The 13,071-nt window shown below is 50.5% G+C and overlaps 1 protein-coding gene across 5 annotated transcripts in view; it reads right to left on the reverse strand.

The window, feature by feature from the left end:
- Positions 1-10,346: 10,346 nt before the first annotated feature.
- The window catches only part of Slc35e4 (solute carrier family 35 member E4), a 7,739-nt gene continuing 5,014 nt past the window's right edge, over positions 10,347-13,071 (reverse strand). For all 5 annotated transcript variants that reach the window (XM_026788767.1, XM_026788769.1, XM_026788768.1 and 2 more), the window contains exon 3: positions 10,347-11,320. In XM_026788767.1, coding sequence (XP_026644568.1) covers positions 10,887-11,320 — 434 coding nt within the window. In that variant the 3' untranslated portion in view covers positions 10,347-10,886. The remainder of the gene's footprint in view (positions 11,321-13,071) is intronic.

Below are 13,071 nucleotides of genomic sequence, written 5' to 3' on the forward strand. Positions count from 1 at the left end.
CTAAACTTGAACACTCTTCTTGTGTTGCTGCAGGAGCACACCAGATGGTGCTTTTCATAAGGGCAAGAATAGAGCATTGCCATAACTTTTCACCTCCTAATCCACAGGTTTGGGGGGTACATGCCTTAGATGGTTGAAGCAGAAAGATTGCAAGGTGAGTTTGAGGCCAGTCTGGGCAACATAATGAGACCCTGTCTCAAAAAACAAACAAACAACTCAACAATTACTGCCCTGTAGTATGTGTCTTTAGATATTAAATTCTTTGGTTAGAGCATGGTGAGGGTAACTCTTCTGTGAGTGGTAGGTCACAGCTACTGTCTGGAGGATGGGGGAGGCAAGTGGTGGCCATGCCAAAGAGACCAGTGCACAGTGCATATGGCAGCCTTGGGATCCTGCAGCTCTCCCCTAGATGACCAACCTAGAGATGACTCTGCCAAAATCCCACCTCATTCATTCAAAGTCAGAGCCTTAAGCATCCTGGTGCTCTCCAGTGTTTCACAGTAAGTGCCAACCTAATAGACATGGGGCCTCCCCTCCACCTTCACCACAGTGGCCCAACTCTGATCTTCCAGGCCAGACTTGCACAGGGCGTGGATCACAGCGCTGCTCCGATCAGCAGTACTCATCCGGAAGGCCGTCCTGTCTACCCACAGCCCTTTGTTTATGTGTCTCAGAAGCCTCTGTGAGAGAGAAGAAATAGCTTAATCTTTGCTAAGCCTCATCTGAGAAGTTTGCCAGAGCTCCCACTGTGCAGCCTAGGATGCACGCCCAGCTTTCTCCAAAAGGCCTTATGCAGAATTGCAGACCGTGAGATCCAGTGTCCCAGGCTGCCTGACTGTTCAGGAGTTATGGGGACAGAGGTCAGGACGAGTGAGTTGACTCCAGGAGGCCCTGAAATTCAGGGTTGCTCAGAATTCCTTAGTGTCAGGAGTGTCAGGACCCACTCAAGAAGGTTGTGTTTGGTTTAAGAGGTGATCCCAGCGGGGCGGTGGTGGTGCAAGCCTTTAATCCTAGCACTCAGGAAAGCAAGTGGATCTCTGTGAGTTTGAGGCCAGCCTGGTTTACAAGAACTAGTTCCAGGACAGCTAGGACTGTTACACAGAGAAACCCTGTCTCAAAAAAAAAAAAAAAACCTAAATAATAATAATAATAATTAAAAAAAAAGAGGAGTCCCATGTAGCCCAGGCCATGTAGCCTTGAGCTCCTTATCTCTTGCTTGTACTTAAGGAATGCTGGGGCCATTGGTGTGTGCCACCATGCCCTGCAAAGACCAGTGCTCCACTTAACTTTTTGTGGTATAACACCAAAAGCAGCTTGGGGGAGGAAAGGGTTTCTTTGACTTACAGGTCCACACAGTCCATCATGAAGAGACATCAGGACAGGAACTCAAGGCAGGAATTGAAGCAGAAGCAAGAAGGAATGCCGTTTACTGGCTTGCTCCTTCCCCATGGCTTGCTCAGCCCAGTTTGTTATACAGTGCGGGACCACCTGCCCGGGCTGGCACAGCCGAGAGCAGGCTACACCCTCTCCCAAATTATTCTTGCATTATTAGTCCAGAAGCCCCACAGACATGCTCACCTAGTAGAGGGACCCTTTCCTAGGTGACTCTAGTTTATGTCACATTGGCAAACACTGACCAGTTGGTCTGATCTAGAGCTTTTAGATCGTTTATGAGCAAACAACAGCACGGCTGCCCTGTTGGGTAGCTTGATGCGGTGCTGTGCATCTCGAGTGCTGTAGAAACTGCAGACCTTCCCCCTGTATGAGTCGGGTTCTCGGGAGGCGCAGAACCGGTAGGGTGAAAAGAAAAGAATTTAACTTAGCATATGGGACGCTCAGCAGTGGAAGTGGTTCCACAGCATCTGTCTCTCATGGGAGAGGCCACAGTCCATGAGTCTGGGACATCAGCAGTCCCAGCCTGGCCCCAAAACCTGGAGTGCTCCCAGAGAGCCTGGAAATTCTGGTTCTGATGTCAGCGGCATGTGGGAAGGCCAAGAGCAGGGTGAATGATCTTCCTGCGGCCATGCCCTTTTTATCTGAGCTGCTTCCAGAAGTACTGCCCACTCTTGGGTGGGTCTTCCCACATCCATTATAGGCAACCAAGCAATGCTCCAGGTGTGGCTCCCTATATGTGATCCTGATTTATGGCGAACTGACATTTAAACCAACCTCCATACTCCCCAACCTACCTGTGCCCTGTTTTCAGAAAGGGACTGCCCAGGGGTTTGGTATGAGGTGGTAGAAGTGGGAGAAGGCAAGCCACTGCTCTAGGACTAACCTCACCCTTCAGCAGAAGCAAACCCCCCACCAAACACACACACAGCAGGCAGGTGTGGCCAAACCCCCACCCTGCAACTCTCCTGGCAGAAACACAGATAGAAATGTTCTTTTAAAAGAACTTTATTTAAATCTTTTAGTCATAAAAAAAAAAAACACAACAATCACGGGGTGGAAAGATGGCTCAGTGGTTCTGAGCATTTACTGCTCTTGCAGAAGACTTGGGTTGGATTCCCAGCACCCACCTCGTGGCTCACAACTCTGTGGATTCAGTTCCAAGGAATTCGATGCCCTTTTCTGGCCTCCTAGGGCACTAGGCGTGCATGTATTGCACATACATACATGTAGGGAAAACACTCATGCACAGAAAATAAATCTTTTTTAAGTTCAAATTAGCATGTCAATTCAACTTTTGAAGTCACAATTTTCTGGGTCACCTCATTCCCAAATGGGACTCAACCCACGGCCTTGTGTGTGTGAGGCAAATAAATGTTCTACCACCAAGCTAATCCCCAGCCCAGTTCTTTGAGGCTTGTTTGTTTTGAGTCAGAGTCTGGAACTCTTGTCTGGCCTGTAACTTAATATGTAGTCGAGGCTAGCCTCAAATTCACAGAGATCAGGCTGCCTCTCAGCTTCTGCCTCCTGAGTGTGCTTACCACCACCACCACCCCCTGCTGGATTTTAACAGGTGCGTAGAATGACGTCATCGCCACAAATCAGGAGCCTGTCATGGGTCCCTTTTGTGGCCAGACCCCAACCCAAGCCTTCCCCACACGCTGACAAGCACACACATGTGTTCCTACAGGTTTGCCTCTCCGGGCAGCCTGGCGCTCGCCCCTCACGCAGCCCCTTGTCTTTGTTCTATGGCATTTTTACGGCTATGTCACTCTTTACCCACTGAAGTGTATTTAGTTGTCGGGTGTAGGGGTTATAGGTGAAACTGCCATACACATTGCACACAGGTTGTTCATTTCTCTAGGGTGTGTACTGCAGAATTCTGGTCACATGATGATGGCCTCACCAGAACTGGATTAAAACTAATCATATTTACTTCTCATTACCCTCCCTCATCCCTTCCCACTTTTTCTGAACCCCTTTCTCTTCCCAGTAAGTTCCCTTAAATGTTCATAACTTTTCTGTGACTATATAAGGAAGTATCCATATTTTAAAATATTAAAAATTAAATTTTCTTGGTTTTCCAAGGTATGATTTTTTTCCATGTAGTCCTGGCTGTCCTTGAACTCACTGAGACCTGCAGCTTTGCCTCCCAAGTGCTGGGATTAAAGGTGTGTGCCACCACCATTCAGCTGTAAGTGAGGAGTTTTGTTATGGTGTATTGATAGATGTCATTACACTACTCCCTCCCTCTCCTTGTCCATATTTTTTATTTTTAAATAATATATTTTTGGAAAATATACACGTATAGGTATATTTTGATTGTCTCCATCCGCCAGGGCCTTCTCCAAGTCATCCTAGTGCCCTTGTTCTGCCTCCCTCCCAATATCATGTCGTCCTTTTGTTGCTGTTGTTGTTATTAATAACCCTGAAACCAGGTGGTGCTGCCCATATGCTCGTGGATGTGGGATCATACCTAGGGTGTGGGCAACTTAGAAGTGGCCATGCTGCCAACGGAGAGAGGCCCTGTCTCCCTCGGCAGCCATCAACTGCTGGTAGCTCCTCCACAAGGTGAGGCTTGACTTGTGCCGGTAACAATGGGTGCTAAGAGTAGACATTACAACGGCCACGCGATATCCAGCAGCCGGCCTGTCTCCTCATCCTCCAGCTCCTACATTCATGAGAGGGAACAGGAGACTGCTTGGTGCTTCCTGCAGAAGAGAATATTCTAGCACAGTAACATCTGTTGTAAAGGGTGACAGCTAGGAGTTGCCCTTTAGAGACACATTTTGTGTTAAAATAAGTGAACCTTGCTTAAGGCCTAAACCTATATGACCTTTAAGTGTGACCTTACTCCTTTCCTAGATATTTTTGGGATTCCCAAAAACAAGATAACCCCCCCCTTTTTTTTTACAGTAGAAATGTCTTAACTTCCCCAGCAACTCTGTGATCTAGAGTTTTACCTTAGCGGTACCCTGTCCAGTGCATAGGAACTAGCCATGAGCACCTTAGGCTCAAGTCCAAAGCCACCAGAAACATACAGATGGCTCTGTGAAGACACTGAGCTGGGGCTGAGACACCCAGACACACGCTCTCGGAGATGCTGGCTTTCCTCCCCTGCTCCTCTTTTTCTAAATCTTTGCGCTTAAAATGTTTGTTTTTTTAAATAAACTAACTCTGCTTCAGACTGGCTCTTCCTGAAATTCTTTTCTACTTGGAAGACTAGAATCCAGCTCTACTTGAATGGAGATCCCTAAAACTAAGGGGACTCAAAAGGCTGCCACTGGGAGACACTGCCGCCCCTGACCCTTGAACAGAGCAACCGTGGAGATTATATGCAGGAAGCCTAGACATATTCCTAGAGGTGCTGGCCCATTGCTGGACATGCTCAGTTGGACTTCACAACTGAAGAGGAAAGAGTAGACACTGGGACATGCTGAGTTGAGTTCGGGTCAGGGGCATATGTGTATAGAAGATGGAAGGCCGGATTGCCTCAGCATGCTCAGCCTGCCCAAGGAATCAGCTTTTCAGAAAGAGAACTTTGGGAGTGTGTTATACAGGATTCGGCCTGGAAAGGTACCTGCCTCAACTAGTGGTTGGTTAGCAGAGGCAAAGAAGGTTTTGAGAGGTTCGTGGAATGATGGCTGGGATGAGCAGTGTCCTTGTCCTCAGGCTCAGCGGCTGGGCTTTTCTCTGGACACAGCCTGGATAGAGGAACCTCTGAGTGGTCCTGTTTAAGCCCCGCCTCCTAGGTTGGTTGGTAAAACCTGTGTGGGTAGGAAAGAGACCTGAAGGTGTCTCCCTTAGACTTTCTCTTGGTGTTTTGAGACAGGATCTCAGTATGTAGCCCAGGCTGACCTGGAATTTACTTACTGGGTAGCCTAGGTTAGCCTCAGAAGCCTCCCAAGTTCTGTGATTGTAGGTATAAGACATCATGTTTCTAGGAAAGGGCCACACTTGATTGTATAAAGTAGAGGAAGTGTTTAACTGAGCAGAAGAATGTGGAGTTATAGAAAATGGCGGACAAAAACAGAAAGGTGTATTTGAAGACAAGACCTTGAAATGGGTAATTAAAACCAAAAGAAGCTGCTCATTTCAAAGTTTGTGTGTTGGGGACTGGAGGAGTAAGGGTGTGTGTGTGTGTGTGTGTGTGTGTGTGTGTGTGTGTGTGTGTGTAAGGGAGGGGGCATGAGGCCAGCTCTCCACGCAGTCCAGGACTAGCAATCCTCTCTACCCTCCAAAGTGCTGCCTGCCAGGCAGAGGGACAGACACGTCAGGTTACTTCAGGTTACCTTTTGGTAAGGATTAAAGGATTAAAAAATGCCCAGGCGACCTCATTGTCATGCCAGTTACAGCCTATTTGGGAACCCGGGCTATCCTTTCTTCTTTCCTTCATTTCTACTAAATAGTAATTTAGTGTCAGTTTGCTGGTTGGAACTTGCGCAGGTTTTAGTTTTTAATCTGGCACATTAAGACCTAGTGCAAAAGCTAATTCAAAATAGTGAACTTCCAGAGTTTGTTTTTTGTTTTGTTTTGTTTTTTCTCGAGACAGAGTTTCTCTGCGTAGCCCTGGATGTCCTGGAACTCGGTCTGTGGACGGGGCTGGCCTCGAAATCAGAGATCACCTGCCTCTGCCTCCCGAGTGCTGGGATTAAAGGTGTGCGCCACCACACAAACTTCCAACAATTTTTAAACAACGTACTACTCTACTCTGGCCCTAACTCTTTCCCCATTGTCATATGGCCCTGGGCCTTCTGGCTCAGCTCCTCCAGTGAATAGGCAAGATGGTTGGTTCATCAGGGAAGGAGGCTCGCGCTACCTCCTGGGAAAGGACACACACAAGAAGAGTCCTTGCTTCCTTTTGTTCCTACTGTTGATGTGATTTCCCAGCCTGGTCTCAAAAATCACTATATAGCTAAAGATGACTGAATTTCTGAACCTGCTGCCTCCACCTCCTGAGTGCTTGGAATACAGACATGAGCCACCACAGTACTGGCGGGATAAACCTAGTACTTTGTATGTGTATTCTACCAATGGAGCCATAGCCTCAATCCCCAGCCCTCTTGTAGAACCAGAAGGAAAATCTTGCCTAACAGGCACACGACCCTTGGGTTCCGTCCCTAGCACTGAAAAAAGGAGTCCTTGTTTGCCCTGACCTTCTTGAATGACAACCCAAGGGTACCAGGGCAGGATGGGAGGGGAAGCCTGGTAGCTAAGGCTGAAACAAGGCTTTGCCTGAAGTCCACAATGGCAGGATGCCCAGCACAGCTCCAACTTCCTGGCTTCCCCCAAGACCTGGCAGGAAGCCTGGGGGCCTGGACTACACCCTGTTCTGTCCAGTAGGAGCAGGCCTGCCCTGAGGTTGTCAGTGTGCAGGTGGCCGCAGAGGAAGTGGAGAGACCAACTCCCTAGCATCTGTGACAGTGACTCAGGACACTTGGGCTAAGCACTTCCCAGGCAGCTCCCCAGAGCCGCAGGGTTAGGTTTCACTGCCCCATTTACAGCACAGAGGCAGGGGAGCTGAAGGCCCTGGCTCCAAGTCACAGCGTGTAAGAGCCAGGACTCAAACCCAGTTCCGACTCCAGAGCTCCGTTTGTCACTAGTGCAACAGCACACCACTGTCCCCACTTCCACTTTCCAGGATTCCTGTACTGATCTTCATGAAGGGGAGTCTCAGTTGTCACCCTGGGGCCTCTGGGCTTGCCTGTGGTGCGTTCATTGTATCTTGACTAAGCTAACTGAGGTGGGAAGCTCTGCCCACTGAGAGCAGCACCAGTCCCTGAGCTGGGTCCTGGGCTGTCTGAAAAAGGAGAAACTGCCCTGAACACGGGTCCATCGCTCTCTGATTCTTGACTGTGGATGTGAGGTGACCAAGTGCTTCAGTCTCCTGCGCTGGACTTGCCTGACCCGAGGGACTGTAACCTCAACCTCTGAACCAAAGTAACCCTTTCTTCCTTCAGGGTTGCTTTGGTCAGGGTGTTAGCAACAGAAAAAGTGACTAATGTCACTGTCAACTACAGTCTGAAAATATCAAATGGTAAATTCCAGACAGAAACAAATCCCTGCGCTTCTGAGGGTGCACCATTGCAATGCCACGCCTGACCTGCTTCTGCCCACCCCGGCCATTGGTCTTCATTATGGTTATCAGATGTGGGGTCACCATGGTTGTGTGTAGGTGACTTATCTTACTAATAAGCACAAGGACAGCAGAGTGACGTCTGCATTTCGGATACGGCGAAAAGAAGCCTTAAAGCGCTTGCTTTACGTGGAAAGGTGAAAGCTGCTGCCCCACTAAGAAAGGCATCGAGCAGTCATTGCTAAGATCAAGACTCGGAAGCTCGAGTCTGTGACACTGTGACAAAAGAAAGTTATCAGTGCTGGCTTGGTGCTGTGCTTCAGACCGCAGAAGCTCAGGCCAAGTGTGTGGTAAGGGCTCAGTTAAGATAGAAATCACAAGAAACACACGCCTAAAAGAACAGGGCAGTACAGGGCTGTTTCCGCTTCACTGGATGTCTTGCAAGGAAGCTGGTCCTTACATCTGCTCCCTCCTGCCACACCCTTACTCCTCCCCCACCATGCTGGAGGCACTGGTCCTGAAGGCAGGTCTGGTGAGGAAGACAAGAAAGGCTGACCTAGCTCTCAGGTGGAGTGTGACCATGTGATCAGTGCCCCTTCTGGAATGATCACATTCAGTTGGGGCTTCGGACTTGCTGTGGTGGAGGGAGGGGGCAGGCAGGCAGCGGAGAGGGAGAGAAGAGCTCCCCCCCCCACCCGAAAGGCAACATTTGTTATCCTGGCAAACCAACCAGCAGTGACTGGATACAAAAATCATGAAGCCTCAGAGAGGTGAGGCACTTGCCCAGGACAACAGAGTCCCAGAGGGACGGTGACCTTGCAATGGGATTCCTGCTGCTGTGATCATCACTAGAGGTGACTGTGGGGTCCGGGCAAGACTAGCCAGATTTCTTGCTGTGAGTAGTGAGACTGTGGCTTTCTGCTGCTGGTCTCTCTGCTTCTACTGGAAACTGATTGGAGGATCTTGGGGACATCAATTCTGTTACTGGTGATAAGCCAGCACCTAAGCCCAGCACAGATCCATCTAACCCCTGTCCTGTCCCCACACCACTAGGCTTTGACGTGTGTGTGTGTGTGTGTGTGTGTGTGTGTGTGTGTGTGTGTGTGTGTGTGTAGGGTTGGGAATGACTCCCCAGGCAGCAGGCATCTCCTGAGGCCAAAGAGCCTGGGTGAGGCTGGGCAGGGACACTCCTAGAGTGGTGTGGAGCACCTCCAATAAGGAAGACAAGAGTCATCAAGGGGGCTTTCCCCAGCCAAAGCATCTCTTCTCTCCTGCTCAGCCCAGCCTGAGAGTGGAATCCAGAGATGGGCAAGCTGCTAAGGGTAGGACAGACCAAACGAGTGGCATCTCTGAGTCATAGAGAGGTGGGTGGCAGTGACTCAGCAAGGTCCTCTATAAGGCCAGCCTGGGTGGAGGCTGAGGCTAGGAAACCCTGTCTGTGTTCCTTGCCATTCACCACCCGTCTCTCTCCCACCCAGCCTCAGGCCACCCTCCACATACCCTGGCACAGGAGTCCCTTATGAACAAATACGTAGTCCTCTCTGGATCCCAGCCCACCGCCCCCGCACCTGCTCTAACTCTGTCCTCACTCAGAAGGACCCTATTTCCAGGTGGATCTGCAACTGTGGTGGGGAGCAAGGTGTGCGTGACTAGCCACCTGAGATGGTCACCCTCCTTCCTTGCCACTGGGCTCCCCATTCAAATCCTCCCCACAGGGACCATCACAACCCTAAGCATCATTTACTGGTGCTCAGAAAGGGGAGGGGAGGGGCTAGAGATGTAGCTCAATTGGTAGGCTGCTGTTTGCCTGGCATGCTTGAAGCCCCAGTACTGCATAAGCCCAAGGGTTGTGATGAACACGCCTGTAACCCCAGCCCTGTGGAGGAGAGGTGGGAGGATCAAGAGTCCGGAGTCACCCTCAGTACATGGTGGCTTTCCAGCCAGACTAGGCTACATGAAACCCTATCTCAAAACAACAACAGAAAGAAAGAGAGAAGGGAGGAAGGGAGGAAGGGAGGGAGGAAGGAAGGAAGGAAGGAAGGAAGGAAGGAAGGAAGGAAGGAAAAAACTAACAAAAAAGAAAGAAAGAAAAAGAAAGGAAGAAAAAAAGAACAATGCAGTCTAAACAGGGAGAGCAGTTAGGCTGACAGAGCAGGGGGTCCGGTCCCAGGCCTTTGTGCCCCAGGCTAGGTTCTTATTCATTGTAATAGGTATAGGGACTTACCTGTCTATCACCAAAGACTGAGAGATGGATAGACAAAGCTGGGGCCAACCAACAGGGGCGCTCTGGGCATGAAAGGCCTACTCCCTAGGCCCTAGGCTAGCCTGGATGCTTCCTTGGTGCCTGCTCCTCCATGAAGCTGTCCTTATGACTGATCCTGTGTACCCACAACCCTAGACTCACCCCCTCATGAACAACCCCTCTCACCAGGCCTCCTTGAAGGGAGAGTAGCATGCAGGGGTCTTTCTCTTACAGGTGAGGATGTGTCCAGGAGAAGGGTGGAGGGTGGAGGGCATATAGGAAAAGGGACCAGATGGGATAGCACAAGCGAAGGTTCTGGTGGGTGAGCTGGCATTGTACTCAGCGAGATAGGCGCCTGGTAAGGACACGGAATAAGAGAAAAGCCCTGACTTTGTCCTCAGAGCAGAGTGGGACTCCAGAGCACGTGTGTTTTGGAAAGATCTCTCTAAGAGGAGAGAGGGCATATGGGGGTGGGAGACAGGGCCACTACCACCATCCTGACGCTGGACAATGGTAGCCTGGGCAGTAGAGGACCTTGTGGAGAGCGGTGTTAGGCTGGAGGCCAACAGAGAGTCAAAGGAGTCAGAGCCATGCGGTAGCCAGCCATTCCCTTTATGTCCCTCTGACTGTAGCCCCAAGGAATGACACAGATGTCCAAGCAAAAATAGTTTATTTGCGGATGGAAGACCCAAATCCGGGGGAGGAGGAAGCACTGGAGTGAGGCTACGGTAGCTACCTGAAGTTGGCACAGGCTACCCCAAGTTTTTAGAGGAGCCCAGCAATGAAGAAGCCTTCTGTGGTGTGCCTCACGGCCTCCCCCACCGGAGGAAAGATTGTGCAACCACTGGGCATTGTCTTCATAACACATTGAGGTGTTCTACGTTTGCCCAGCAATTTTCATCGTAATACTTGACCCTAATCATAATGACTCATCTGACAGGCACACATGCCAGACTTGGACCCACCATCCAGTGGCGGGCCTTGCTGTAACAGGTGAGGCTGTCAGGGGTGGGGGGGGTGTCTCTCTGAAGGTCCCTGGCCTCCCAGGCAGCCCTTCTAGAAGGCACCTCCTCTCCTTGGCCTGGCAGACATAGTAGCTCCCCACTTAACCTCATTGTCCATGGTTAAGAGTCAGGCTAGGACTGTCCAGGTATGGCTCGTGCGCTCCCCCAGGTCTCAAAGACCTTTGCCAGGCTGGTCCCTGTGCCACAATCCCCGACGGGTTGCCCAGGAGGCCACGAACTCACAGTTGTGGTAAAGAAACATTCCTGAAAGGGTGAGTGCGATGCCCAAATAGCTGAGCGCACTGAGGTGACTGCCGAACAGGAGCCGGGACAGGATGAGGTTGCCCACAACTGTGAGGTTGCCCAGTACGTGGACGGTGAGGGCGGACGTGAGTGCCAGCAAGGAGAAGCTGGCCAGGTTGTAGACCACAGACAAGAAGCAGCTGAGCAGGACACAGGCCCAGAGGTGACAGTCAGTGGGAGCCAGAGGTGGGGCCACTCCAGCCTCCATCACCAGAGCAGCACCTGCCAGCAGGCAGAAACTGGGCACAGAGGTGGCATACAGCAGCGTCACCGCGTCCAACCTCTCTTCCTGCAGCAGAGCACCTGCAACCAGGAAAAGTGGCTGTGATCACTGGGATCGAGGCAGCACCCAGAGCCAGCCCTGAATACCCCGTCCTCATTACCCAGCCTCCTGGAAGCCGGCCCTCACTCAGCAGGGTTAGTGGCTCCCGATGTGAGGTGTCACTTGCAAGGCCAGCTGGGCTTGTGACCTGTGCCCACTCCTCCTTTATAGGTAACAGCTCACAAAGGTAACATGTACAAAAGCCTTAATGTGGAGAATGTGTAGGAGATGTAGAAAATAAAACTTATCCCTACCACTCCAGCCGGGAAGCAGGGACTGAGCACAGAGCACCCAGCTCGACCACTTACAGCTACAATGAAAGAAAGGGCGAAGGAGCTGGGGTGGGAGTGTGCAGAGGAGGAGGGGGAAGGAAGAAGGAAAGAAGTTCGATAAAATAGTTTTGGGTCAAAATGGTGAGACTAGTCATCCCCCCATTTGCTATGACCACTGGGTGACAAAGGACCAACAAGACAGCCATTGTTGGCTCTTGGCAGTCACTCACTGTTTACGATCTCAAATCAGGGTGTTTGGTTGCCTTCTTTTTTAAAAACTGTTTTATGATTTCATGCAGCCAAGGCTGGCCACGAGCTCTCCATGTGGCTGAGCTTGCCTTAAATTCTTCCTCCGCTTGTCTAACACTGTATTTACACCCCCCCACCACTTCCAAATGCTGGGATCACAGTGTGTGCCACCATGTCTCGCTTGATAATCTGCGTATAATCTAAACAAAAAAACAAAAAAACTACCAATAGTGGGGCCTGTCAAGATGAATCCAGAAGCCTTTTAGGTTTCCAAGGAAAAGAAGGGCTTCTGCGTGGTTGTATGTGCCTATGTCCATACCACTGCGACCATCAAAGGCCGACACAGGGTGAAATGGCCGTGTGTACCCAAGGACAGAGACCAGACAGAGCCTTCTCCAAGTCTTAGTAGAAGAGAGACGACAATTGGTACCGGCGTCCTCCTGGGCCCCTAGATCTGTTTCCTGACACACACTTTCCAAAGAGCCCCACAGTGCTTACTCACACCCCATGTTTAGATCAGGAAATGGCACTTATTCCCCTCTCCATTGATCCCGCTGTCTGGGCTGGGTTCTCTAGGCAACAGTCTCTCCAGCTCAAGCCTTTCTAGAAAGGAGCAGAGTGCCTCTGCTCATTCACTCCAAAGTTAGTACCTGAGGAGCTGTTTGAGGCTTGGGCCTGAAAGACACCAGGACAGAAAGGGTCCGGTTTCAGGTGGACTACACCCTCCGGGGTAGCCCCTGCACCTGTCCTGCGTCCTGCCAAACCTCCCCCTCCCTGCAGCCCACAGAAGGGCAGCGATTGCCGTGGCAGAAGTGACTAACTCATAAAACGTAGGCCTGTTGTGCTGACTCCTCAGTAACCCCACCCTTGCCAGCCCATCTTCACCATCCTCTGTTTTTCCAGAGACTTTCTATTGTTTCCTTCTGGTGCTGGGACCCAGCCCAGGGCTTCCCTCCCTAAGAAAGCTCTCTAGCGCTGAGCTACACAGTCCCAGCCCCCTCAAAGGCATTTTTATTTATGGGGTTTTTTGAGGGGAGAGAGATTGAAACAGGATCGAGGTTGAAATGGGGTCTTTAACACTAAAAAAATTACATCATGTGTATGTATGATGTGTGTATATGTAGATCACATACAGTTTGTGTGATGTATGTGTGTGTATGATGTGTGTATATGTGGATCACACATACACAGTTTGTGTGATGTATGTGTGT

The sequence above is a fragment of the Microtus ochrogaster genome, unplaced genomic scaffold, assembly GCF_000317375.1.
Source record: "Microtus ochrogaster isolate Prairie Vole_2 unplaced genomic scaffold, MicOch1.0 UNK6, whole genome shotgun sequence".
NCBI classification, from domain to species: domain Eukaryota; kingdom Metazoa; phylum Chordata; class Mammalia; order Rodentia; family Cricetidae; genus Microtus; species Microtus ochrogaster.